At 54.0% G+C, this 26,195-nt stretch overlaps 12 protein-coding genes across 12 annotated transcripts; 6 read left to right on the top strand and 6 right to left on the bottom strand.

Moving 5' to 3' along the window:
• Positions 1-77: 77 nt before the first annotated feature.
• M421DRAFT_419163 (sulfate transporter) lies at positions 78-2,157 on the top strand. Its single transcript, XM_033592028.1, has one exon. The coding sequence runs from the start codon at positions 519-521 to the stop codon at positions 1,785-1,787; it is 1,269 nt and encodes a 422-aa protein (XP_033450368.1). The 5' UTR covers positions 78-518; the 3' UTR covers positions 1,788-2,157.
• A 1,133-nt stretch (positions 2,158-3,290) lies between these two features.
• Positions 3,291-3,881, bottom strand: M421DRAFT_3876 (uncharacterized protein; the record flags this gene model as incomplete). Its single annotated transcript, XM_033589925.1, has 1 exon — positions 3,291-3,881. One exon carries the CDS (start codon positions 3,879-3,881, stop codon positions 3,291-3,293), a length of 591 nt encoding a protein of 196 aa, XP_033450369.1.
• A 487-nt stretch (positions 3,882-4,368) lies between these two features.
• Positions 4,369-4,693, top strand: M421DRAFT_3877 (uncharacterized protein; the record flags this gene model as incomplete). The annotated part of the gene is made up of 3 exons (XM_033589927.1): positions 4,369-4,387; positions 4,436-4,587; positions 4,646-4,693. 3 exons carry the CDS (start codon positions 4,369-4,371, stop codon positions 4,691-4,693), a joined length of 219 nt encoding a protein of 72 aa, XP_033450370.1.
• A 76-nt stretch (positions 4,694-4,769) lies between these two features.
• Positions 4,770-5,272, bottom strand: M421DRAFT_3878 (uncharacterized protein; the record flags this gene model as incomplete). The annotated part of the gene is made up of 3 exons (XM_033589932.1): positions 4,770-4,959; positions 5,005-5,159; positions 5,207-5,272. The coding sequence occupies 3 exons, from the start codon at positions 5,270-5,272 to the stop codon at positions 4,770-4,772; spliced, it is 411 nt and encodes a 136-aa protein (XP_033450371.1).
• Positions 5,273-5,633: 361 nt separating this feature from the next.
• On the top strand, positions 5,634-6,753 carry M421DRAFT_385196 (uncharacterized protein). Its single transcript, XM_033589902.1, has 2 exons — positions 5,634-6,110; positions 6,160-6,753. Exons 1-2 carry the CDS (start codon positions 5,994-5,996, stop codon positions 6,526-6,528), a joined length of 486 nt encoding a protein of 161 aa, XP_033450372.1. The 5' UTR covers positions 5,634-5,993; the 3' UTR covers positions 6,529-6,753.
• Positions 6,754-6,826: 73 nt separating this feature from the next.
• Positions 6,827-9,114, top strand: M421DRAFT_419167 (uncharacterized protein). The gene is made up of 2 exons (XM_033592029.1): positions 6,827-7,368; positions 7,422-9,114. Exons 1-2 carry the CDS (start codon positions 6,916-6,918, stop codon positions 9,102-9,104), a joined length of 2,136 nt encoding a protein of 711 aa, XP_033450373.1. The 5' UTR covers positions 6,827-6,915; the 3' UTR covers positions 9,105-9,114.
• Positions 9,115-9,369: 255 nt separating this feature from the next.
• On the bottom strand, positions 9,370-11,265 carry M421DRAFT_419169 (glutamine synthetase). Its single transcript, XM_033592030.1, has 4 exons — positions 11,167-11,265; positions 11,064-11,096; positions 10,916-11,008; positions 9,370-10,547 (listed from the first exon to the last, which is right to left on the bottom strand). The coding sequence occupies exons 1-4, from the start codon at positions 11,167-11,169 to the stop codon at positions 9,525-9,527; spliced, it is 1,152 nt and encodes a 383-aa protein (XP_033450374.1). The 5' UTR covers positions 11,170-11,265; the 3' UTR covers positions 9,370-9,524.
• Positions 11,266-13,160: 1,895 nt separating this feature from the next.
• On the bottom strand, positions 13,161-14,239 carry M421DRAFT_385367 (uncharacterized protein). The gene is made up of 2 exons (XM_033589905.1): positions 13,673-14,239; positions 13,161-13,623 (listed from the first exon to the last, which is right to left on the bottom strand). The coding sequence occupies exons 1-2, from the start codon at positions 13,944-13,946 to the stop codon at positions 13,223-13,225; spliced, it is 675 nt and encodes a 224-aa protein (XP_033450375.1). The 5' UTR covers positions 13,947-14,239; the 3' UTR covers positions 13,161-13,222.
• A 345-nt stretch (positions 14,240-14,584) lies between these two features.
• Positions 14,585-15,549, top strand: M421DRAFT_91306 (uncharacterized protein; the record flags this gene model as incomplete). Its single annotated transcript, XM_033597929.1, has 4 exons — positions 14,585-15,073; positions 15,126-15,166; positions 15,212-15,279; positions 15,440-15,549. 4 exons carry the CDS (start codon positions 14,585-14,587, stop codon positions 15,547-15,549), a joined length of 708 nt encoding a protein of 235 aa, XP_033450376.1.
• Positions 15,550-15,795: 246 nt separating this feature from the next.
• Positions 15,796-16,692, bottom strand: M421DRAFT_385391 (uncharacterized protein). Its single transcript, XM_033589906.1, has one exon. The coding sequence runs from the start codon at positions 16,572-16,574 to the stop codon at positions 16,041-16,043; it is 534 nt and encodes a 177-aa protein (XP_033450377.1). The 5' UTR covers positions 16,575-16,692; the 3' UTR covers positions 15,796-16,040.
• A 117-nt stretch (positions 16,693-16,809) lies between these two features.
• M421DRAFT_91307 (uncharacterized protein) lies at positions 16,810-22,805 on the top strand (the record flags this gene model as incomplete). The annotated part of the gene is made up of 5 exons (XM_033597930.1): positions 16,810-19,350; positions 19,398-20,358; positions 20,455-20,727; positions 20,999-21,027; positions 21,312-22,805. 5 exons carry the CDS (start codon positions 16,810-16,812, stop codon positions 22,803-22,805), a joined length of 5,298 nt encoding a protein of 1,765 aa, XP_033450378.1.
• A 602-nt stretch (positions 22,806-23,407) lies between these two features.
• Positions 23,408-26,022, bottom strand: M421DRAFT_385413 (HET-domain-containing protein). The gene is made up of 4 exons (XM_033589907.1): positions 25,305-26,022; positions 24,969-25,257; positions 24,809-24,922; positions 23,408-24,760 (listed from the first exon to the last, which is right to left on the bottom strand). Exons 1-4 carry the CDS (start codon positions 25,702-25,704, stop codon positions 23,572-23,574), a joined length of 1,992 nt encoding a protein of 663 aa, XP_033450379.1. The 5' UTR covers positions 25,705-26,022; the 3' UTR covers positions 23,408-23,571.
• Between the last annotated feature and the right edge of the window lie 173 nt (positions 26,023-26,195).

A 26,195-nucleotide genomic window follows, 5' to 3' on the forward strand; every position in this document is an offset into this window, starting at 1 on the left:
ATGCAGGGCTCCTGCCAGAATCAGCATGTGCAGCAACAACCATCGATTGCAGCGCTGATTATCACCCCCTCACAGATCCACCAACAGCTCCTTGCAAAACCAATAGCTATCCCTATCGCAGCCTTGCGTGCAGCGTTATCCGGCGACGGCGCGACACACGTGGACAAGCATCTTCCCTTGTGACGCGACTGACGTCGGCTCGCGTGGGCCAGTCAACTCCGCGGTGCTGACACCATCATCCCACCTTTGGCGCGCAAGCTGCTTATTGCACACCGCATCATGAAATCTAGGTCTTGAACCTCTGCACGTCTGTCCTTTCCAGAATTCCTCTGCATTCCCTACTAGCATCCCCCGCGGCTGTGTGACAACCCCTTCAGATCCGGCTCGCTATGCCGTTTTTCGCGAATCCTTTTCCAAGGCTCCGCCAGAATCACAGACATAATGTCCAGACACTCAGATCACAGCCTCTCGCAGAGCTCTCCGGCTCGCTAGGCGACCTCGGAACGCTGCTACCACTGATGACAGCTCTGGTCGTCACAAACTCAATCTCGCTGCCTTCCACCCTTCTATTCACCGGCGCAGCCAATGCGTTCACAGGTATCACATTCGGCATACCGCTGCCAGTGCAGCCCATGAAGGCCATCGCCGCGGTCGCCATAGCACGTAAATTCACGCTCGAAGAAAATGCAGCTGCTGGGCTAGTCGTAGCAGCTCTCGTGGGATTCTTCAGCATGACAGGACTCCTCAACTGGGCGAACCGCGTCACGCCCATCCCAGTCGTGAAAGGCATCCAAGTCGGCGCCGGTCTGTCACTCTGTCTGAGTGCCGGAACAACCATGCTCAAACCGCTCTCCTGGACGGGACCATGGTGGGGCGATAACCTGCTCTGGGCAATCGCTGCAATCCTGCTGCTCCTCAGTACCTTCGCATACCCCAAGCTCCCCTACGCACTAATCGTCTTCTCCATCGGCCTCATCCTCTCTGCTCTCGGACTTAATGCATCCGATCAAACGCCGCCCAGCACCGCAATCCTGCTTCTCCACCCCTCAGCACAGGACTTCTGGATCGCAACCTCAACTGCCTCACTCGGCCAACTGCCCCTCACGATCCTGAACTCTGTCATTGCTGCCTCCGCTCTGTCCGCTGACCTCCTTCCCTCACCCCCATATCCCACTGCACCCTCAGTAACTTCTCTTGGCATATCCGTCGCGGTGATCAACCTGCTAGGCTGCTGTTTCGGCGCGATGCCCGCCTGCCACGGTTCTGGGGGACTTGCAGGTCAATACCGGTTCGGCGCGCGATCCGGGTCCTCAATCATATTTCTCGGGCTGATCAAATTTCTACTCGGCATCCTCGCGCTCTGGAACGGCGGGGCTATCGTCGCGCTGCTCGCTGGGATCCCGAAGAGCCTGCTCGGTGTGCTGGTCCTAGCGGCGGGCGTGGAGCTCGCGAAAGTAGGGGAGAGCGTAAACACCGATGCACGGGACCTGAGGGAGCAGGAGCAAGGGCTGCCGTGGGATGGGAAGAGGGTCAAGGAGTTGGACGAGAGGGAAAGGAAGGAGAGGTACATGGTGTTGCTTGTCACTGTTGTGTCAATTCTGGCGTTCAAGAACGATGCTGTGGGGTTCATTGCGGGGTTGGTGTGGCATTGGGGCTTTTTGGGTGCGAGACGGCTGGAGGTGTGGAGGGATGAGAGGGCGGGACGGATATTCTGGAGAAGCGTTGACAGTAATAGGCATGAGCGCACGGCGTTGCTGGCGCAGGAGGAGAGCGATACTGTCGCTTGAGCGTTGGGTGGTGAGCGTTTTGATAGTGTTGCGGCATAGCATTTACGGGCATAGCGAGTACTCGATTTGAGTTTACAACATAGAGCGTAGTGATGAATGATATGATTCTATTTCAGAGGCGCTATGGACGCTGCGAAGTTGTTGGAGTGAGGATTGACTTGCCCCACACACAAAGTGCCCGTACTGAGTGTAATGTTTTTAGAATGATTTTGGAAATTGTCGCTTGCCCAGTTTGCCCTCGGTGCCACGAACGGTGCGCACGCACACTCAGTCACTCGTCACGATGTCCTCCTTGCGGTTCCAAGGCAGTGCCTCGGTGTCAAGATCACGGCCACCACGGATCAATTGATCGAACTGACGGAAGACGTCTCTTTTGATGACACCAGACCAGACGGGATCAGGTCCAGGAGCAGCGCCGGGCCAGTTGATGGGTCGATGTGGGATGGCTAGTGCGATTTCGACAGTCTGCATTGTAGCTGCCATCTGAGCGAGGTAGAAGTGGGTGTCGCAGTCGGTGAAGAGTGAGATATTGTCAGGATCAGTGACCCACTTGCAGATTTAATCGTTAAGATGGTAGTACTGGCTGGAGTTGAGGGTGCGGGCGCTGAGGGAGTCGAAGCTATGGTCTCTGCCAAGTACCTTTCGACCGAGTTTGATGAAGCGCTTGAAGTAGAACTCGAATTTGATGTATCTGGTGCACAGCGAAGGGCGGCCCAATTCGGGGCTGTCGAGACTGCTGGACCTGCCGGCGCTGCTGGAAACATCGTGCATACTGTCGGCGCGGTGCAAAGTGGGAACATTTTCAACTTTACGTCTGCCAGCCATATCAACGGTGATGAATGTCAATGACAGGGGACTGGCTGTAGCGAGCGCCGAGGTTGATATCGAGTGCGTTTGATGAGAACATTTTGAATTTCAAATTTCGAATTTGTTCGTGATCGTGTGTTGGGGATGGCGTGCAACTGGCGTTTGATATAATAGCACCATAGGGCAGTGTTCAGACTTGGCCTTCGCTTGGAACCATGGTTGAAGAGAGGAAATACTGTTGAACCAAAGACTGATGTGCACGGCCCAGCCAATAGAGGCGATGACCAATCTCTTGCTCGTGCGAAGCAGTCATACCGCTGCCGGCGGATCGCAGATGGATAATCTTGGAGGGGTGACATCAAGATGGAAGATGGCAGGTGACCGCCCATCTTAGGGTCCGTTGCCGTGGGTGTATAATCGATGAAGGGTACTGACTGAAGAAGTACATTCGTCTGACTTGAAGGCGCAAAAGCCGAGTCAAGCTCGTGCACAAAAGGTGTACGCCTCTACTTTTAACATATGACTAGCGCCTTTATGCTTGGAGTCGTGAATGGATCTTATCCTCTTCTGTATGAGAATGCGCAGCAGGACCAGCGACGAGAAATCAATTCTCTGAGCTCCGTGAGTTGGTTCAGGGTTCATACCTCGCCACCGGCTGGGAAGAAAATAGTGGCCTAGCTGTCGTTAAACATCACATTATACAGACCCTACACGAGCGGATGATGTCTCATCGAGTCCTCTTGCTGGTCGAGTGTCCAGATTGTTGTTGTCAACCTGCATAGTCTCAGAATAATCTGGCAGTCGAATATGTCCTGTGTCGTCGCGCGAAATAGCTCTCGGCGGGATCGCAACACGGACAGCCCCGTCCATAGCATCGTCCGTATGTTCCAGAGTCGTGAAAGTATCGTCTTTGGGTTTATACGGCGGTGGCGCTTCGCCGGATTCGTTGAGGCCCTCTACGGCTGGTGCTTGACGGCTTCTGTACATCGCCCATCGCTCGACATCTCTTACAAGGGCATGCTGCCCTCTCAGTCTGATCTGTTCTTGCTCTCTCCGCCTTCGACGATGCATCCACCACAGCAAAGCAGCCAAGACAGCAGCCAACAGAGCTAGGAAGAGGAAATAGTAATTGAATACACGATTTTTGACTTCGCCGCTTTGCGAGGTTTGCTCGGTAGCGATGAATAGCTCAGGGTAGGTCTGGATCGGTGGCTGGTTTGGTATAACTGGAGTGATGGGTGACGACACCGATGAGGATGTAGACTCGAGGCTGGCTGCTGGCGGCATCGTCAGGGAGGTGCTGGTCGTTAGGGCGGAGGATACAGAAAGGATGTCTTGAGCAAGAGTCGCCGAGAAAGATGCGAGAAAGAGGATGAGAAGAAGTGAGGTGCACGTGTCGCACGTGGTGAGTAGTTGGTGTTCAGCAGGTCTCATGTTTATGGTCAGTACGACGGCTTGATATGTCTTCAGGGTAGGCACGCCACCAGCCAGCCGGGTCAGTCGAAGCAGGATGAGTATTAGAGGTTCTCATGACAAAGTGAACACGCGTGCATGTAGGGAAGAGACAATCATTGCGGAGTTCGAATGCCATGACAGACATATGTTGTTTAAAGATGATGGCTGCGGATCATCGCGGAAGGCTTTAGCACTCACTCACCCTTGCAGGGTGGACGCGCTAAGCGATGGCGCAACTCTGCTTCATCGTTGCGCAGTACCCTGATGTCCATCCTCCACCTTACAAACCCGCCTGCACCCCGCGTTCCGCACGCTCACAATGGTCAAAGCTATTAGGGGTGAGTGTACTCTCCTATGTCTCCCTTACGATATGCTGACGTGTGCAGGTACCCTCGTGCGATGCGACGCGTCCATCAAGGCCATGCTGGTCGACATTGATAGCAAGAACAACAACGAATACATCATCGAAGAGCTGGATGAGGAGCACATCCTGGTCAAGGAGACGAAGATCACCGAGCTCAAGGGCAGGCTCAACAACGTCAGCATTCTCCCGCGCAGCAGCACAAGCACAAGCACTTTACTGACACATTATGCAGATGATGAGAGAGCGTCTGAAGGAGCCTGAGAGCTCAGACTCCGAATAGATCACTGTTGCTAGAACTACCGCGATACTCCGCATACAAGATCACGCAACGGACCTCGCCCACAACTCTATATCCTCTATACCATAGCCTTCTTCTGGTCCGCGCTCGACTGAGGAGCAACCCATTTGGGCCTGGTGTCAGCATACAACTCGGCGTTGATCGTGAGGTTATCAAGGATGCTGGTGTCGTCGAGTGTTCCAATCTTGACGATCCTCTTGCCAGGGAAGGTAGCGCCCTCACGCCACATGGTCGAACCGCAGTCACCGCTGTGTATGTCAGCTTACAATCGCCTTGGAGACTACAATACATACCAGAAATTGGAGGTGATCTCATTACCGCTGTCGGCCTTCTTCGTGTGCTGCTTGGGGGTGCCCTTGATGATCTTGAACTGGTCCGCGTCATAGACCCCGTTGGTGCTGTAAGTACTACCACCGATCTTGCGGCAGTCAGTGCAGTGGCACAAAACCTATATTCCATCAGCAACTGGACTAGAGCTAGGAGCACTCTACATACGCTCGCTGCGGACTCGCCTCCGGCCTCATAGCGGACGTTTCCGCAGACACATCCTCCGGCGACCATATTTGCGACTGTAACGTGGGGTCAAGGTGGAATTAAGCTGGAAGTTTGATTGAGTTGATGTACTGTTCAAGAGACTTAGGACTGTTCTGCTCATCCCCTTGGGCCACGACGCATATGCAGACTTTATACTTGACGATGTACCCCGCTATGCCGATCGGCCAGCTCAGAGGAACCGAGCACTCGCCGACGATGGTGCCCTTCTACCTAGCGCCTAGGCCTTGTGAAATCAGGGAGGCATCGTTTCCCGAGGGTCACAGCCAAACGGACATAAGGCAGCACGCACCGGCCTTCTGCGGTCATGGTAGACGCCGCGGACTTCGGTACTCGGCCATCATCACCTCACAGGTGCGGGTAGTGAGCGCTAGGTCAATTCCAAATCATGCTTGCTGTAATGCCCATAATACTTGTTACTGCCGCATTCGACCTCGCAGGAATGCTCACTGCAGGGCCACCTCTTGTGACACCTACGATGCAATGCTGACAGTCCTCAGCCGCCAGCGGACATGACGTGCGGGGCTTAAGTGGGTCTCTTCCGGGCACTCTCCGCAATATGCACGTGAAACCGTGCCAACTTCGCGTTCTTAATCGTGCTCACTCTCCCATACTTATTTGACACACCATGCCATAGCTTGGCACAGGGCTGCGCGCTCTCGCCTCGCTCACCGGCGCGCAGTATACTTCGATTTGGGTTCTTCTCGATACGCCCTTACGGTCGAACAACATGGCGAATGTGTGGACACAGATGGGCTACGTACCTCCGCGAGGGCAGTGCAACTTTAAGCAGACGATCGTCTCATCACGATGCCCGTGTCTGCGTTTTATGCTACACCCTTTGAAGGTGAGCTGGGCTATTCACGGTATAGGTACTTGTGCTAACAAGCTTCCAGTCATCTTCATCCTACGAATGCGACGGCTGCGCCCATCATGCATCTTTCCACTCGATGGAAAACAAAGCCGATGATGATACCCGCAAGAAATGGGAACAAGAAGCTAAGGAGAAGGCAGAAGAACATGAGCATGATGCAGCAGAGCGACCGAAGAAACGCCCGCGTGCTATTGGCTACGTGAAGAACTCAGAGGGACTGCTGAATTACCCAGGGCTTGGGGCGTTGCTTGATGGTACGGCAGGCAAAGACAAGAACGCTGCGAAGACCAAGGCAGGCACGTCGAGGACAATCCGAGCAGCTGGGTCACGAGGGAGGGGCAGGATCACGGAGTTTGCAGAAGGAGAGGAAGTGGTCGTGGAGCTGAATTGATGGTTGTGGATGTGTCGCATCTCTTGCGGCGCCCTTCATTTGCAAAGGCAGGTCCCGCAGGCTTTCATTGCATTATATCCCATGGCAGGCGCGTGTTAGCGTTCAAGCCATGTTGCGACTAAACGCACACTCGATCCAATCGACAACGGTTATCAAGTACCTCTTTGAAGATTCTTGGTCTCATCACGACTGTCTAAAAGCCAAAAATGACATCTTCCCGCGTGCATGTGCCTGCCAAGCTCTGACTCGCGCAAGCTTCATCATCGATGACCTTGCTCTCCACCACGATCAGCAACTCCACCGACATGATCCCTTAATCAGAAGGTCCGACGATCTCGCTCTTTCCCTCGGCGATTAGCGCGATATCCCAAGTCCCCTGTGTCTACAATGGCGACGCCAACACCCTCCTCGAACACGGCGCAAAAGCACCTCCCCGTCTTCTCGTCACCGGCTCCGCGCGGCACGCCTCACACAGGCGCAACAACTGGCATGATGAATTACGACTCGCCCGCTATGCTTAATATGCTGAGTGAAGGAGGAGGAGGGCTGGGAGGAGTTAACATGGGAGGAGTTAACATGGGAGGAGTAAACATGGGAGGAGTAAATATGGACATTTCGCTATCGCAGCTGGGGATAACGAGCGCGAGCGCAAGCGCAATGGGACGCGCAGACGACGCGGAAAGGACGAGAAGACTACACAACATCATCGACACGCTGAAGCAGAAGCCTGGGCGCGTGAGCGTGGAGAACGTGCTTGCGCTCTGCACCAGGCTTGGTATCGAGCCTCACAAGGAGCCGCATAGCTATCTTGTTCCTATTGGCGAGTCGAATCTCCTTGAGGTGAGCAGAGAACGGGTCTCCGCGGACTGCGCGATGGATGCTGACATGTGTAGATCTTCTTTCAAGGAGACGAAGTCGAGAAGGTCGATCTGCAGGGCGGTTTTGACAATCACAATGAGAGCATTGGTTTTGGCGCATCAGGCACAAAAATCATTTACCGCAACTTGCAACCTCTACCCGGTCAAAGCAAAATCAACGCTACTCTCGAGCGGTTTGCACACAATCTGGAGAAGCTCGTGACCTTGGACAAGCTGGGATCGCCAAAGAATGGAGGAGTAAGCTGTTACGAAGCCATCGCTGGTGTTTATACAAGTTTGCAGAAACTGTTCGAGCATGAAAAGAAGATGGCACTTGCGGTCATGGACGAAGACACGCCGAATCGATTTCACAGAGCGGAGAGAGAGGTGCTTTGCAAGAAGAGTGGTCGACCTAGGCCTAACATCGGGGATCGACTGGGACTCAATCTGGAGTACTGGATGGACCGGAGACACATCATACCGAAGTCACGAGCAAAGGCAACGTCTTCTGAAAAGGGCAAAGAGAAGATGGACATTGACACCCAGGAGCAGAGCGGATACCCAGAGGACGATGACGACCTGCCGACCAATACGGTGTACTCGCTGGCGCTGGAATGTGAGCACTCTCCCTCAACGCTGTACACGCCTATTCGTATATCAGACGACTGGATCAGTGACACGATAGAGAAGCCAGTCGATGCGAACGATGCGAACGCGCTTGACAACATCATCCTGAATACACTTTCATTAGATTGGCAAGAACCCAAGCCGACCTTTCTAGAACCGCCAGCACCATCTGGTGACGACGATGCTATGAATCTCGATGCTGACCCTGGCCGTCTACCCAATCTACGTTTCATCGCTAAGTTCAACCCACCGCTTGTGGTCCCTATCACCACCTACATCTCGCTACACCAATCCGTTGGTGTTGAACCACCCCAAGACTTCACCGCAACAACCTTCGTTGGTCTGGCCCTACGACCCAACGAACTCGATCCAGCCATAACCGGCACAGCAGGCGCGACCACGCACGAGATCCGCAGCACGCGAGCCACGCTTGTTCGCGACCTTGACGGAAATGAGAAAGACATCACCCACAACCTCAGCCTGTACGTGCCTAAGATGGAGTATAGCAGGAGACTCGAAAGCCTGCCCTTCGCCCACCCAAAACAGCTCGTCGAGATGCTGCCGATCCTGAGACAATACGCGTTCACGACGAGTCTGCTTCAGACATCTTTCCTCGAGACCGAGCCGAAGAAATTAGCTGAGCTACCGACACCGCCCAGCACCCCAGATGCAGATGCTGAAGACGGAGTGCCGCTACAATTCGACGTTAATCTCTCCTACACACCACCCGCGCCCCGCTTTACTATCCACATCCCCCACCCCTCATCAAGTTTCCCCTCCAACACACAGACAAGTACACGCCCCGACGCTGCAACACCGGCGTCCATCTCCGAGTTATTATCGGGCCTGCTGTCTGACTCAAACAACACTGGCCCCCACGCCCCACTCAGTGTCACGCTGGACGTGCACGCGAACGCGGAGCTGGTGGTCAGCGAGCAGAATGTCGTCGAGGGAGCGAGGCCAGGAGAGGAGGACCTGGAGAAGGCGCAGCAAGCGGCGGACAGGGTTAAGAGGGTTGCGCAGGCATTGGAGGTCAGCGGTGATCTGGGGGTTTGGGGTGAGTGGTTAAGGAGGGAGGTTGTGAGACAGTGAAAGGGAGAGATGAATAGATACCTGGCATAGCGTAGTTAGTTGGCGTTGTTGACTGACATCGTCGCGAACATCGAAGACATAGAGCCAGAATCATGTTGTATGGAAACGGAAAGCGTACGTGGAGAGGATAGTGAAGTTCGATATGTTCATTCATTGCACGTCTAGATTACATTGCAATATTGCAATCGTTGCGTCCATGCTTAACTCCCGCTGCTTCAAGCATGGATCTAGCAGGGGGTGGGGTATGTGATGAGGTAGGAAAGGGAAACGACAAACAAGCCAGCCGTGAAGGCATCTAAAGCGAACCCATCTCGACTCTGATTGAGGTTTCATCCACAATGAGGGCGTCGACAGGTGAAGAAAGGCAACGCCAAATCGCAGACATGACAACCGTGACGTGTTTACAGCGTTGTAAAGTGCTTACGGCTTAGCAATAGGGACAACCATCTCGACCTCAACTTCTTCCGCCTTAGCGTTGAACTTGGCAATGTCCGCGCCCTCGACCTTACCGAACATTGTCTCGGCAATGATGGCGGTGAGCTGGTATGGGTCACCGTTCGAGGCAGGGCGGCGGTCCTCGAAGTAGCCTTTGTTCTCGGCGGCAACGGCGCGGGGAATGCGGACGGAGGAGCCGCGGTTGGCAACGCCCCAGGAGAACTTGTCGTACGACGACGTCTCGTGCTTGCCGGTCATGCGCAGCTGGTTGTCCTCGCCATAGACGGACATGTGCTCCTTCTGGCGGCCAGCGAGCTTCTCCATGGCCTCCTCGATCGCTTTCATGCCGCCCTCGGCACGGGTCTCCTTGGTGGAAACGTTGGTGTGCAGACCAGCACCGTTCCAGTCGCCGGGGATGGGCTTGGGGGCGAAGGTGACCTTGGCGCCGAACTCCTCAGCGACACGGTGTAGGATGAAACGAGACATCCAAAGCTGATCACCCATCTGGATGTCGTCGCAGGGACCGACCTGGTACTCCCACTGAGCGGGCATGACCTCGGCGTTGGTGCCGGAGATGTTGATGTTGGCGTAAAGGCAGGCCTTGTAGTGGGCCTCGACGATGTCACGGCAGAAGACCTTGCCGGTGCCCACACCGCAGTAGTAGGGGCCCTGAGGAGCAGGGAAGCCGTTCTTGGGCCAGCCGTAGGGCCAGCCGAACTCGTCGAGGAGAGTGTACTCCTGCTCGAGACCGAACCAGAACTCGTGCTCCAAGTGCTTCTTGAAGATGATGGCGGCGTCGTGGCGGAAATTGTATGCGTTGGGGCTACCATCTGACATGTAGGTCTCGCACATGACGAGGACGTTGTCGCCGAGACGGAAGGGGTCGGGGTAGTATGCGACAGGGCGGAGGTAAACATCGGAGTTGTTACCGGGCGCCTGACCCGTTGACGAACCGTCAAAGTTCCATTCTGGGAGGTCCTCGAGACTCGAGACCTTCTTGAAGAGAGTCTGGAAGTGCTGTCAGTATGCTGTGCCAAATCGGGTAGTGGCTGAGGAGTTTGAGGAAAGAGCGATGAGGGGTGCAATTGCCGATCGTGGCTGGTGGGGTATCGTGGGGCTTGGTGGGCTGGAGTCGCCGATAACGATAAGGAACGCCAAACAGAGGGGGACGATCGCTGCGCAGTGAGGTCACACGAGGTGACCGCCCTGCGCACGATGTCCAGACTCTTGAATGCTTGGGCTGTGACACCAGGAATGATGACTGCAGGTACAGAACCCTGAAAACAATTCTGACTGCGCCATTTCACCCCACGGTGTCCACAAATACCGCATCCTCAATAGTGCGGTATTTGAGGCATAAACTGGAAAGTGCTCACCTTTGACTTTGAGCGGAGACCGTTGGAACCGTCGATCCAGACGTACTCAGCGATGACCTTGTCCTTCTGAGGAAGACTGAGGTATTTCTGGAGCTGCAAATGGCGCATTAGCCGGGCTCGCCAAGGCACGCGACACAGTGGAACTTACAGTTGCCGTGTTGGAGACGATTGATGAACCAGCCTGTGTGACTGTAGTGAGTAACTGTCCTTTCAAGGCCTCAATTGGCCTGAAAGTACTGGTCGTGACATACCATGACTGCGGTTGTGATGTGTGGTATTAGAGAAGAAGAGAGGGGTGGGTCGCAAGAGTGGTGGAGAGAAGAGTTGGTGTCTGGCGACAAAACCTCGTACTTAGGAGGGGTAGATATAAGAGTGGTGGGCAGGAGATATGTGAATGAGGGGAGAGATAAGGGCTACCGGGGGCTTACACTTATAAGTAGCAGAGACTCAAATGTCTCGGTCTGTGGCGGCGGTTAGTAGGGTAAGAGGAATAGTTAGGCTCGCCCTGGCCAAGCTCAGGCGACGCCGAAACGTTTCCGTGGGATGAAGCATCAACCTGCACAGCAATCAAAGCGTCCTAAACTGGGGGTTTCCGACGGCCGCGCGCCCAGGATGAATGCTGGGATACTGCTAGTTTGACATCCACTTCTCTAGCGCCGCCTACTGCTGTTGAACCACACATCTGGGGACGCTTGCCCAATCTCCGAGCGTGCATTTCATGCTGATGTTATTCACTCACTCATCCTTTGTCTGAGCTGAGCGTGGCTCCTCGCGCTCGCGGCAGGGTTGCACAGCAGCGCTGGGCATCTCCGCCGTACCCAGCCGGGGCCCGCCTCAGCCTCAGTCGCTCCCGACATTGACCGCTTTGTTCCTGGAAAGCGTCGCCAACCATCGTCACTGCGCAGCTAAATTTACCCACATAGCCGAGCAATTGGTCATGGCGGGCGTGCTGGCCCGAGGACTGCCCAAAGCAATGCTGAGGCTCGCATGCACACACCGCTGGCCGGCACTGCACCGCATCGTGACCGTGGTTTGGTGAGTCTTCGCCGTTATCAGTAACCATTGATCACACGCGACGCCGCCGCATCGCTCTGCCGCTTTGCGACGGCAAGTCCCTGCGCGCGGAAAAACTGCGAGAGGCGTGATGCGAGCACCGACGGGGACGCTCGTGCAGCAGGAGTGCACGCCCTGCATCGAGTGTTGCGACATGTTCTCGATAGCCGCTAGAACGGTCCTAACGCAGGTTGTGGCGATAAGGACAGGGCTAGCCAATCGCGAGCATCCCAGACACTCGGCCGTCGTCATGCCAGCATCACTCTACGCGTTTGCATCGTTTCTTGTAGTCAAGCAAACCGCTTTCCGATGCCTCAAACAATTGGAGCATGGCGCGTGGCCCATCGTGTCTGGTTGCAAGGGAACACTGCCGATGCCGTTATCTTCAAACCCTCGTGAATCCGTGCCTGGCTTGGCCGTCTCCACGACAATCAGCTGCAGCGCTGGGATTCACCATTCTAGACGCTGAAATGGGATTCTTTCTGACCAACTGCCCCACAGTCTGTATGCGGTCTCGCGTGCCTTTGATGGAGAGCCGTCTATCGTGAACATGCACCTGCAACCATCTCTACATAACCGCAACGAATGGGCGCGCAACGATATGTAAGACACACCCTTAATTGCAAGCCCTGCCCGCACACCATCTATCTCTCCGCGTCTCCGAACCCCACGATTTGATAGCCATTTTGGAGGAGTGAGGTTGGGGTAGCCATCATGCGATGTCGGCACGACAATTATATCGCGCATCTTTCCGCCAGACGTTGGGCGTTGGTGGCCGTGTTGTGGGGTGCGGGCTGCCGCAGATCACCCACCCCTGCAAGCCACAGATAGCAGCAGATAGTTACTCGACCCGAACACGTAATGCGCGCCGGCCGGAGCTCGGTATCGACATCGCCTGTGTGCCACCAAAGCAGCGTGTTCATTTTGTGTCGGTGGAAAAGCAAATAATTCACCAACATGGCCCAGAGATTCCACAGAGATGCAGGAGACGCACTTCAGTCAAGGGTGGACGCCGAAAAGCGGAGCCGTGCACGTGGCGCTGTCAAGGGCCGTATTGGGCATGGCCAGAGGTCTGCTCCAGGGGGGGTAGAAGGAGGCTTTATATATCCTTCAATTCCAAGACTCGCTGATCAAAGCACTTCATCTCTATGGTTGAGGCGCACTCGCGCGACTCTGCGTTGAGGCGAACTACCCTTATCTCTCCGAAACGTGCAGCGAGCGCTTCCAGGGACCAGCACCGCTCGAGCGCTTCGGTCAAGTAGATGTGCGGTCTGACGTAGGACGACATGCGGTACGCTTGCTCGCTGGGTAGCTCTGGTGTGCCATGCGCCAGAGCTCTGATGCGGTGCTCTCCAAGTAGCAGTCGCGCTCCAGCACAGACGCGCAACGTGCTCGTAAGCCACCAGCTACTTGGGGCGGCCCTTTCCCTCCTGACCCAGTACATATGAGTGATGACGTGCAGAGCCGCTCGACCTTGGTGGGGTGGCGACTGCGGCGGTACCTGCAGATGAGCACTCGGGAAGAGACGGATGGATTCTGGGACATGGCCGATTCGCTCCGTATCTGAGCGTTCGGAGATGGTGCCAGACGCATGGTAAATCTGGGGTAGACTAGTCGAGACGTTGGGCCTGCTACTTGCTCATCTCTGGTATCGTCTGGGCGCTGTCCTTAGGTTAGTCATCTTTGTTGGCAATCGACCCCTACCTGATAGCCGTGACTCGTCATCCGGATGACGCTCAGACATGGTGTTGACCTTTCTCAGCCAACTGGCGAAGACTTGGGATCCCTTGCACGAATCCATCCAACTCAGGGACAGTACTAGTCGCAGCCCATAGTCTTGGCCAGCAAGGACTTTGGCAACTACAAGGGCACCAGTCTCCGCCAGTGACCCTTTCATAACGTTCCATGGGGACCACGCTACTGGGAAGACACCCCATATGTACAGCGTATCTGCAGCCTTGCATTGCCCGGTCAACATAACGTCTGGTTGATGTTTGGCCAATACCGTCACTGTACGACAGCTGCTGCTCCGAATCTCTCGTTGTTTGTCTCGATATAACACATCCACCTCCGCACTCTTGTCCCACAGCCAGGGCTTATCTCCATCCTGGGTGTAGTGTTCTTAAGATTCGTGTGTTCTGGCGAAACTATGAACTACGTTGGCACGGCCCGTTGGCGCCAGCGCAAAATAGTTAGGAGTGTCTCTTACGCCCGCAACGTGCGAGTAGGATTAACCATTGTCCAAGCAGTCCATTTCGGATCATCCCTGGTTCGTTCCGGCCCGTCGCGGATCCGGGTATATCGCCGTAGTGGGACCACTGTGCGACGTGTGAAGTGAACAATCAGATTGTCCCCGCGACGATGTTGTCCAAACGAGTATCAGAAGAACAGAGCCAGATTCGAGGACAAAGGTCGGCACAAGGCTGGCTGCACCGCACAACAATGGCTCCCGTGTGTGACTTATGTCTCGTAGTTTGTCTGAATTAGAATATAGGCCTGGTGACGGTCAGTCACAACTCAAGTTCATTGAAGCGCGATCGCACGCACCTTGCCAAGATCTAAAGTCAAGCTCCCAGCATACGGTTCCGGTACGAAGACTCTGTGGAGGACTGCAAGATGTGCCATACCGAGCACGTATACCACCGAGCCTGTTCACACTGGGGCCGCGAGCGCATCGTTGGCGAGCCTTGCTGTCGAGCTCGTACGGCCAGTGGCCGCCACACGACCTGTCTCTACACCGAAAACATCGGCTCTGTCAACAGTAGCGACCCATGCTCGCAATGTATCTACCAACTTGCGAGAGGGGACGACTGGAAACCATTTGAGCATGTCAGTAATGCTGCGTGGGCAAGGGTGGAGGAGCGATTGCGGCAAAGACGACTAGCGATGAGTCAAACAGCTCTTCACCTTGACGGTACATTGGAGACCCCTCCCATCGATGTTGCGTGCTCATCAGTTCTGCAGGTCGACATAGATGGCAAAGTCGTTGGACGCACTGGCACGGTGTGCAATGATTGTGGAGTGGTATACGTTGACGTCCACATAACGTTGCAACAGGTCAGATGTTTCTCATCTACGATCAAGTCAGCCGCATTGTCCGAGACCGTAAGTGCACGCATACCATTGCGAGGAGTCAAGCATGCACAGACCACCAAAGGCTCTTGATTACAACTTCACCAATCAACATATTATACACTCGTGAGTAGAGCAGCCATTGAGTGGAGAGTACTTTCGTTCACGAAGGTTATGGATGCATATGCAGAGTGAGGAAATTCGACGTCGAGGTGAGGTCGCAGAAGATGAGGGGAATGGTAAGAGCTCGTGGGCCACATGGCAAGCATCTGGCCAATCAGGAACATCGATGGGGTAATAGTAATCTCGTCCACCCCTTCCATCCTCGTCGACGCGAACACAGACGACGACAAGGTCTGAGAAGATGCAACAGATATGCCTCTTGCACTGCCCTTTCAGCTTTGTTTCTAGAACGTCAAGCCGCCAAAGTTACCTGCTACGACCGCCTGCTATCGCATGACCACCACATCCAATATCAGCAAGCAAGTCCCGTCAATGATTGTGAATGATGAACAATTAGTCTTCAAAGTAGCAGATATATATGATAGCTTTTGACTTGTCTGTTGAGACCGGTGAACATTGTTGAAACGGCACATTTGACGTTCCTGCGATCAAAGTCGCGCTGTGACCTTTGAAAGTTCACGGTAACAAAACGAGGCAAATCATGGTCAAGTTTAGGGAATAGGACTGCTAGAAAGTATCACATTATGGGCTTCCCACTGCAGTCGACTTATTGTGAGACCAGATTGCGATTGTGCGCCGATCCTTCGTGCCCCTGAACTCCGCCGAACTAAGTAGTTGAAGAATGAGAACATGCGTGATTTTGGACTGATATATTGGAAACGTTGCTGGTGCCTGAAACGCGTCTCTTTAGCACACCAGCAACGATCGCGCGCGCCTTGGCAACAGGCGAGGTATTCATCGTAGTGTTGCTGTGATGATATGCCCAGGTAAAATACCAGGACAGTGTAGCGTTGCTTTTGATGTCGCAGTGCAGGAGTCAAAACAGCCAATAAGCCCCATGGTGCGACTTGGAGATCTCAACGTTTCCGCACTGAGCAGAGGGAGTCCGTGGCGGCGTGACAGTCAGCTGTTTTGTCAAAGCTGCCAAAAGGCCCGGCGAACCAGACTTCCATCCGTGGCCTGACTCAGGGAACCACCACAATACGGCCTGTGTCGTTGGCGCGAAAGAGCCTCGGGCAAGAACATGAGCACAACATGATCCACGTGAACTACACGGCTCACGTCTCAGTTGGGGTTGGCTGGCTGCAGCTAGAGGAGTACTACCTTGGAATCCAACAGGGTCATCACGAGTGTTGCAACGGCGGAGTGTACGACATGTTGTACCAGGAACCCAGATTATCCTTCCGACTCGCGGACGGAGCTTGTCGATGATATGAAGGGAAAGCGTGTGCGTGCCGAAGAATCTGCTTGGTGTACTGCCCTTGTTTAGCTCCTGAAAGCTTGGCCGCGAACCACCGATCGACGTCTGGGGTACCATCTCACAATCTCGTCGCTCAACCGTCGCAAGCATCTATCGCCCCACGCTCCGTGTTTCTTTCTCCTCACAATCATTTACCTGCTCAGCAAACCGAACACCAACAATGGACCACTGATAGTACATTCATTGCTGCTAGGTTCACCGGAGACGTACTCTAGCGCAGCCATCATTACTTTCATTCGTCAGGCTTCACGCTGCAGGGGCACCCCTTAGCTTCGCGGTACGAGCTCGAGCCGGAGTGACTTCGTACTGAGCTGCACATCATCTAATGTTCGGCGACCGAAGAGGGAGCGTGGATGGGACACGGCCTCCAATGTCGCCCTCACCGACGATGCATCGCCACACCTCCTCAGACGCGGGCGACATGATGTCGAGACGTTCGAGCATTGCGCCAAGCTTCTCGAGCGACCGGCCTTCTGTCGCCAGCTCGGTGACCTTCCAGATGCCCACCACGGTACGACCGCCTCCTGCGTACATCGCGGCCTCAGTCGCGTCACAGATTGTTACGGACAACCACAACGCGCAACTGCGGCACAACGACTCCGAACATGAAGAGCTGGAGAACGCCATCTTCTCCGAACAATCACTCTCGCTGCTCAATGGCTTCCTTGACCACCTCTTATTCGCATTCCTGTCCACTGCGCGCTCGCCGTCCCTCATCGCTATCCGACCAGCCATCTGCGAGGTGCTGAAGCCTCGCCTGGCTCGTGAAGCCGCCGAAGCCGCCGACGAAGAGCTCCAGGGACTGCTGTTTGGAGAGGACGACGAGGAGTTCTCCCCCACCGACGGCGGCAGGGCGATCGATCGCTGGGATGTCGAGAAGGTGTGGAAGCGAACCCGCCTGCGCATCATGGTCTACACACGCTTGGGCGAGATGGAAGACGAGGACGAGGAGAAATACGTGCAGCAAGAGCGCGGCCTGAGCATGGATGACGATGAAGACGAAGAGGCTGGTCTTGTCTCGTGGGCGTCAGCGATCTTCCTCACGTCCGTTGTAGAATATGTCGCCGAGCAGACGCTGCTCGTTGCGGGACAAGCAGCATACGCACGTATGGCATCCAGGTCCAAAAGGTCTCACAACGGAGATGAGACGGACGAGGGCGCACTAGAGCGATTAGTGATTGAAGAGCCAGATGTTGAGAAGATTGCTCTGAACTCAGCACTCGGCCGTTTGTGGAGGACTTGGAGGAAACGCGTACGATCTTCTCTTCAGCCGCTCTCTCCGAACCGCAGCATTCGACCCAACTCGAGCTACGCTAGCCTCCACAGACGGGGCAGCAGAAGCAGCCAAGCCACTGCTGACGACCCATACCGCGTTGAACCTACGCCTGTGTCCGATCGCGTGCCAACCGAGACGGATATCGCAGCCAACATACCTTTGCCGATCACCGAGCGAGACATTGACGAAATCGAGGTTCCAGGACTCGCACGGACTTATGAAGATGCAGAGAGTAGCGGCATGCAGACGCCGGTATCACGGCCGCAGCGCCCGAGTAGTGTCATCACGCTGGCTCCCGCTGAGGAGTTCCGACGAAGGCAGAAGAAGGAACGCCCTACATCGATGCCGGGTCCAGCAGCATTACCCTTCGCTGTTCCCCCACGGACTCAGGTAGACGATAAAGAAGACCAGATCGAGACGCCGTTCGAAACCGCAATGACGAGTAACTACAATCGCACGTCCTACATCGGCGACGAGAACAGAGTCGAGCCTCTGCTTCTGGCCCATAAGGGTGATGGCGATGCGCACGACGATATGTTGGCTTCCGCTGTAGGTGCCGCGCCTCAGAGCGAGCGCAGTCTGGCGAAGTCTCATGGCTCGGAGAAGAGCGATGTAGAGCCTGATACACCCATGTCCGCGACTTCGGCCAACTCAGACACGTACGATATCGAGCCAAAGGTATTGCAGTCGAAGAGGATGTCGATTGGAAGGAGTGGGCCACCAGGCATCGTGCGCACTTTCTCCACACGCAGCAGCAGCCTCAAATCGCCGCGGGAGACACCTACAGCGACACCAAGGGCATCGACACATGATGAGGCAAGATCCTACCTCGATGACCATTCCGACGATGATGAGCTGGAGGGCTCTCAAGCTATCGGCGTGGCGAAGACGTCAGATGTGCCTATCCGATCCTCGCCTACTCCGTCCGAGCGAGCCAAGGTCGTACCTGCACAGGGCATGCAGCCTGCGCCTCGATCCGTACCTTCACGCAACACACCAACACCTGACTCAAAGCCCACGGTACCCGAACGCTCTGGCGCTCGCAACGATGTTCGCAAACGCGCTAGCCCTAGCATTGGCAGCGGTACAGGTCCAGTTGCTGGCACCTCAAGTCCACCGCGCAGGCGGGATGCAAGCCGAGATGCAACTCCTCCAACCTCAGGTCGCACGTCGTTGCCTTCCCTGCAAGAGGTCGAGCACTACAGGCCTCAGCCAGCTGTTGCTAGCGAGCAGACAGTGCAAAGGGACAGTTCTACATACAGTAACCGAAGCCGTACGCAGAGTCCTCATGTAGCAATGGCTGAGCGACAAGACTTTCGTCGTTCTACAGATGAGTCACTGCGCTCCGCATCTGCGGCGGGAGGTTCCATCAAAGAAAGGCCAGTCATCAAACGTGTTGGGTCAACCTCCTCAAAGAAGTCAGGCAGTATCTCGCGCATACCTATCGCCCGTGACTCTGACGATAGATTGAATCGCAGCCAAGGTGGACGTATGTCTGAAGAAGACCGAGAGCGTCAGTTCGAAGAGCTCGTGCAGGGTAAAGAAACTGTGAAGTACACCTTGACACCTGAGAACATGCGTGCTTTAGATGTAAGTTATGCGTCGTCAGGTAGTTTAACGCATATTAATGTTGGTAGGAATCTCCTGTTGTTCGCAAGGCAGAGCCTGAGCGTCTTAACACTGCTTCTGTCACAGTGTACCCTCGAGTCGACGCTGACAGAAGCAATGCGTTTGGCAACAATGCTGTACCTGCCAAACCTCCAAGCACCAGTAGCAAGGGCAGAGGCCCTGGCGTTTCTGGCCACAGGCCTTCACCTAGCAGGAAGGTGATAACTCGGCCACTGGCGAGGGAGCCGCGCATCGAGTCAGAGTCTATGCGTGATTTCGCTGATTTTATTCGCTCGACTGGCCCTTCCCCGGGTCAAGAGAAAGCCCCACAGCCCTTCCTCAACATCAGTGGTAACGGACTGAGATCACCGAATGGCTCTTCCTCTTCCATTGGAAGAAAGACGTCCACCAAACAATCCGGCTCTCGTGCTGTGGACGGATCATCTGCGAGACCACGCGTTAACATGGAGCCACGCAGCCCCGCTGGACTCAGTACTGGTAACGATGATCTGATAGACTTCATTCGCCAAGGACCCCCCAATGGCCCTGAAGGACAGCCCAGAATCCCAAGATCAGTTGCGCCTTTCCGCACAACGGTTGACTCAGATCAGTTCGACACGATGTTAGGAGACCACGGTAATGTTGAGTCAGCGTACGGTTCCAAGACTTCCACGCTCGACTCGCAGCATTCGCTCCAAACAAACAACTCCAGGACTGGTCTCATTCCTGCACCAAGCGTTGTGCAACCTGCATACTCAAACACCCCACAAAACCTGTCCGGCAGCATGACTTCGAGCTCGGAGCCTGTCATTACCCGTACTCGCAGGCGCATCAAAGATCCTTACGCAATAGATCTCTCAGATGAGGAAGATGACGAGGATGATGACCAGCTGACCGCACTACCTCCTTCGAACAAGCCACCCGCGGCGAGACAAGAGAGCCTCATGGACTTTCTTAACGAGTCTGAGCCACCATCTGGGCCGTCCGTAGGTAAGCCTCAGCCCTTCATGCTCAGCCAAGAGACTATTGCTGCAGCCAAAGCACGTGCAAATAGCTCAAATTCGTCACTCTCTTCCTCTGCAACAGCGACGCGCAGCAACGGTGCTGCGCTACCCATGGGTTTCCCGACCTCGAGCGGCGAACACACTGTAAAAGCCCATAAGCCTAAGGTTGCCATCCGTGCACCTGCCGTGGGCGATATGCGCTCCAATCGTACGGCAACCAGCGATCTTGCTGATTTCCTGCGCAACTCTGGACCGTCCGAGCCTGTAGGAACACCACCTGGTGCGCGAAAAGATGAGGAGAAGAAGAAGAGTAGTAACATGAAGTTCTGGAGGAAGAACAGGGAGAAGACTTACGGTGATTTGCCATGATTATAATGCTTCATTTTTCTTCGTTGATACCTTGCTGGGTAATGGGCGTTCTTGTGTTGGGTCAACGCCTACTTCGACACAGTGCAGCTTGCATAGAACGCAGTACTATCTATGTGGAGGGCAATGGTGTGGGTTTGGATAATGGGAGGCGGACTATTGTATTTGCATGTTTTCTTTTTGACCTTCTATGATATCCACAAACACCCTTGTAATGTTACTGTACCATTCATGTAGCATATATACTCTAGCTATTGTAGTGAAGGTTTGGGAACTTGGAACCACGATGGTGAGGCATTCCAGTTTCTGGGACAACAACACATATCTGACCTGGGCTAAAGTTCTGCAATTTACTCAGATGTGACGATGAAAACGTCTACGACCGCTTGCTTACGGGAAGCCCAGGAATCGTGCGGTCCGTCACTATGCTAGCATGCCAAATGAAGCAACAGCTTTCGGCTAGTGTGGTACCGGTAGCCTTGGCCATTGCTCCCCCAGACCCCAACATTCATTTCCAGCTTATCTCCACTCCATCTCAGGGTCCATCAAACAACTTGCAAATCCCAATTGCAGGACCCAACAATGCCGTATCATTTTGAGACATCGCCCGAAATTATCCATAGCTTGTTATTTAAGATGAGCAAACACAACATCGAGTACTCAACGGACCCGGCAATACGCGACTCAAAAGCCAACACACCGCACTCGCCCGTCCCAGCCCACGAAACTCCAGTCACCGTATTCTTCCCCAAAACTACTCAAGATATTGCCACCATATTAAAAGAATGCAATGAGCGCCGCATAGCCGTGACCTCATTCTCGGGCGGCACCAGCTTCGGCGGCGCCCTAACATCAACGCGAGGTGGAATATGCATCAGCTTCGAGCACATGAACTCCATCACCACGCTGCACGAGGATGATCTCGATGTCGTTGTGCAGCCTGGACTGGGCTGGGTAGAGCTGAACGAGCAGTTGAAGAGCAAGGGTCTTTTCTTTCCCGTGGATCCGGCTCCGGGCGCGAGCATAGGCGGTATGATTGCCATGAGCTGCTCGGGCACGAATGCGTATCGATATGGAACAATGAAGGAGTGGGTTATCTCGCTCACTGCTGTGCTGGCTGATGGTACGATTGTGAAGACGCATCGCAGGCCCAGAAAGAGCGCCGCCGGGTATGATCTTACGCATCTGGTCATTGGATCCGAAGGTACACTTGCGTTAGTCACGGAAGCGACGCTTAAGCTTGCAGTGTTGCCGCAAAACTTGCATGTTGGGCTGGTCACATTCGATACGTTTCAGCAGGGTGTGGACATTATTGTTGCGCTGCAAAGAGCTGGGCATCAACTGGAGGCGCTCGAGTTGGCGGACGGACCGCAGGTGCAGTGCATCAACCACTCGAAACTTGCTCGTGTTGAGATGGCGGTCAAACCAACACTTTGGCTCAAGTTTGCCGGGTCATCACTACAGCTCGTCAAAGACCAGATCGAGACCGTCAGGACGCTATGCAAAGAGCAGAAGGCGCTAACATACGAAATCACATCCGACAAGGTACGCATCGACGTTCTCTGGGACGCACGGAAGTGCATCGGTCGTGCGCTTGTCATGATGAAAAAGGATCCCACGGACCTCTTCATGCACTCCGATTGTGCGGTCCCAATCTCGAATCTTGCTGCGCTCGTTGAGGGGACACAGAAGCTCATCCAAGAAGCAAACAAAGCCAATCAAGCATCGTCGTCAGAACCTAAGCAGCCCTGGTTCTGCGCCAACGTTGGGCATATTGGCGATGGGAACGTGCATTCGTCGATCATTTGTCCTGCGGCTGATAAGCCGAGGGTAGACGAGGTACTGAGAAGGGTAGCTAGACTTGCATTGAGTTTGGAGGGCACAATAACAGGCGAGCATGGCGTAGGATTGAAGCAGAGGGGCGCACTGGTTGACGAGGTTGGACTTGAGGGCATCAACGTCATGAGAAGAATGAAGGCATCACTTGATCCGAGGGGGATATTAAATCCGGACAAGGTGTTCGCTCTGGAAGATGAGGTAGGCTCGCTTCAAATATCAAAGCTCTAAAAGCGAGCCTAAGGAAAGTGACGGGACACATGGCGCAGTGCTGAAATTGTCCGTTCTATTAGGAGGACACTTGAGAGACCAACGAAAACGCTTACTAAATCCATAAACCAGTATCAAAACTCTTCTCTTCCTCACTGCTTCGGAAATCCGGGCCTTGAGGTCGACAAACTTTGGGCAGCGGTCTCCCCATGACTATCCCACGCTACGTGTAACTTAATCTCTGAACTTTCACAATTTGGCTTTCCCGATGGCTTCCATACTGTTTTTGGTGATGTCTCATTTCGTGAACTGATTGGTCATAACCCGTGCCAAACTGTGACAGTATTGCTTGCAACGTACTCTCAGCCCAGTATCTCGAATCTGCTGTGAGGGTCCGATGTGCCCTCCTTGAAAGCATTTCCACCAGTATGTTGGTCTTGCGGAGTACTCGCTCAGCATATCCGTCTAGCGCAATATCCAAATCACATAGTTGACGACTATTGCGCTTTTGCAAGTCGTCCCAGGAGGCGCCACCAAAACCGCGCCAAGTTCGAGTGAGAGTTTCGAGTCGCAGAAGTTGCGTTTTCGAAGCACGTCCTAAAATGGTCGTAGGAATGATTAAGATTATGCTCATCTGTCCTTGAGATGTTTAGCCGTGCTGGCTGTGCTGCAGGGCTACTAGCATGTGTCACGATTGCGGGGCTTGCTTGTGTGCGAAGGGGCCAAAGACCGGGAAGCTAAGTACATGCTGATCTGTTCCAGACTTGGGTGGCAATCCAGCAGCTATTCAGATGATCTTTACGGTCATCGATTGAAAGCCAGTCTCGTGCCAATTCGTACACTTATGAAGAATCTCGAAGACTTCGAACACGCCGATTCGCTTGTATGTATGCTCCTCTTTGGAGAGCCGGATCAACAAGAGACCATGGGGGCGAAAAAACGTCTCTCTTCTTAACGTTGAACGAGCTATCCCTATATCCAGCTCTTTGTCGATTGTGCAGTCCAGGCACCAAACGTCCTGAGACTTAACGTCGTTCTTCTGGCCTGTGTCGAGAGCAAACCGAACATTGCTTAGATTCTCGCCCTTCAGCACATAGTAGCGGTGCCCCTTTTTGATAAGATTTTTAGTGTCGCACCGCTTCAGAGGACCAGACACTGTCAGGGACGCGGCCGAGATCTCGCCATAAGGGTTGCTGGTCGACAGCTTCACATGTACGTCGATCATCTTGATGTCGACAAAGCGCCGTCGTGTTGGTTCCAAAGTCCATGCTGAGGTGACAGATGCCCAGCTCCAAGATGGAGCGACGTAGGTTGGTGTTGCTGGCTGGCAAGGCCACACGTACCAGAGTATGCCTGCCGCTATATCTTCCTTCCATAGTCCTGCAATGTACGTGTCCTTTGTCTTCGATGCCACAAGGTATGCTATGCCGGACAAAGCCGGTAGTCGGTCGGTCTTGTACGTCAGCTGTAATTGTGAGTATGACTGGACGAGCTGAAGCCAACGATCATAGTAGGTGTTGCAGTCTTTGCCAGTAAAATCGGAGGCTACGTGTACAAGTCGCTTTCTCTCAGTGTCGATGCCATATAGAACGTCACTGTTGGGCCCGCGTTCTAGCTGTGTGTATGTATCGCACTCGAAGGCCATAGCAGTGGAAGTCAAATGCAGGACCCGTGGAGAGAGCAGCAGTTCTTGAAATGCCCATGCTCGGTACTTCAGAAAGTCTATTCTGGATTTGTGGTCGATTGCGGATCGTACATGGACGTGTGTTTCAGGATGCCCGGGCAGTGCACAGAGCGGGTAGTGGGGAGGTACGTCTTCAGGAAGTATGTGGCGGAATCCTCTTTCGTTGTTCTCATAAGACATCGCGGAGATGACCATATAGCAGTTGGAATAGATGTCGGACATTCGTTCGCACTCGGACGCCCAGTCTTCTTTGCTGTCCTGGATGATGCATAATGAGTCAATCCAGATGTATCTGTCACATCGTCAATACACTTGTTTAGACAAGAGTTCTGACGCGCACCTCTTTCCTATTGCCCTAGTCAGTTCGATCGCATCTTGATACAACTTGGGAAGTAAGTCTATTTGGATGCCATCTCGCAGAGAATCTATGTTGAAAGTGTCGCACTTCGATAGTCTGCTTGGATCAGCATGATGTCAGTCTCAATTAGACGTCTGCTTACAAGTCAAATCTGTTGAATGGCATATTCCCCCAGCAGTGGCTAAGTGCAACGTACTCCACGTCTGGTTTGCCTTGTCCCTCAACCAGTCGGATACCTCCAGATATACCGGTTGGAGAGATATCCACTACGCGAGTTGGCAACTTAGATCTAGCTCGCCACCTACATGAATGATGCTCAGTTTGGCAAGTCTGAAGCCAGATGGATATCTTCTCAACCGCCGTCAAAGAAAGTCGGTCACGTTCTGAGTCGATCATCTTTATGTCGCCAATCTGACCATCTCGTGCGTTGTCTGCAAATGTCTCAGACTCTGAACGTGTATTCGAGCGGATAGATTACCTGTTGTCGAAAGATACAGGTAGTATATCGCAGCCGTCCGCTTGTCCTGCGGCACACACACGTGAAGACATGTTTCCTCGCGCTTATAGGTCGGCAAGATCTTGAAATGAAGTGGTCCACTACTGTCCGAGTAGAACACCGAGCGAGAAGACGTTTTTGGATGGAGAGGAGCAAGTGTGAAAAATGTGCACAAACGGCAACCACTGCTCGCCGACTTTGTTAGTTTGGTCCAATTCTCGTGATGTGCTTGACCTTCTTGTGATCTCATCTGCTCATAATCTAGCACAGAGCACTTTTCGCAGAGCGAAGTCGAGTTCGCAGTATACCTGTCCATCTCCTTTGACATCGGCACTTCGCTCCGTGGACTGATGTCGTGCCATGCAGGCAAACCATCAGCCATCGTTCAGAACTGCGGCACATGCAGGTCAAAGGATCAAAAAGCAGCCCCAGTGGAGTGGGCTGCGCCGAAGGCATGCACACAGCCCTACGAACGGTATGCAAACTTGCGTCACCAATTTGGACTTGTAGGACAGCCGGCAAAGCTCTGCGGCATGGAGCTCTGCGACAGGTTTGGGAGAGATCGCAAGGACGACGTAAGCTGTTTACCGCCGCGCGGACATCCGAAACCGATTTTCGAAAGTGTCGATGAAGCTGCGCAAGATCAATTATCGGTGATATCAGGGACCCCTCACCGATTCCTTCGATCCTTTCCACCAATCGTGTCCACGGCCAGACTCCGCCCGCTAGCAGGTGCGCTAACTCACAAAGCGTCCCTCCACCGCCAGCCGTCGAGCCAAGGCCTTGACCTGAAACATCAGAAAAATCGAATCAACGCCCACCACTGTTTGATCTCAAACCGCTCTTTATGACCCCTGCATTGTGCATCTGAGC

The sequence above is a fragment of the Didymella exigua genome (assembly GCF_010094145.1).
Source record: "Didymella exigua CBS 183.55 unplaced genomic scaffold M421scaffold_9, whole genome shotgun sequence".
NCBI classification, from domain to species: domain Eukaryota; kingdom Fungi; phylum Ascomycota; class Dothideomycetes; order Pleosporales; family Didymellaceae; genus Didymella; species Didymella exigua.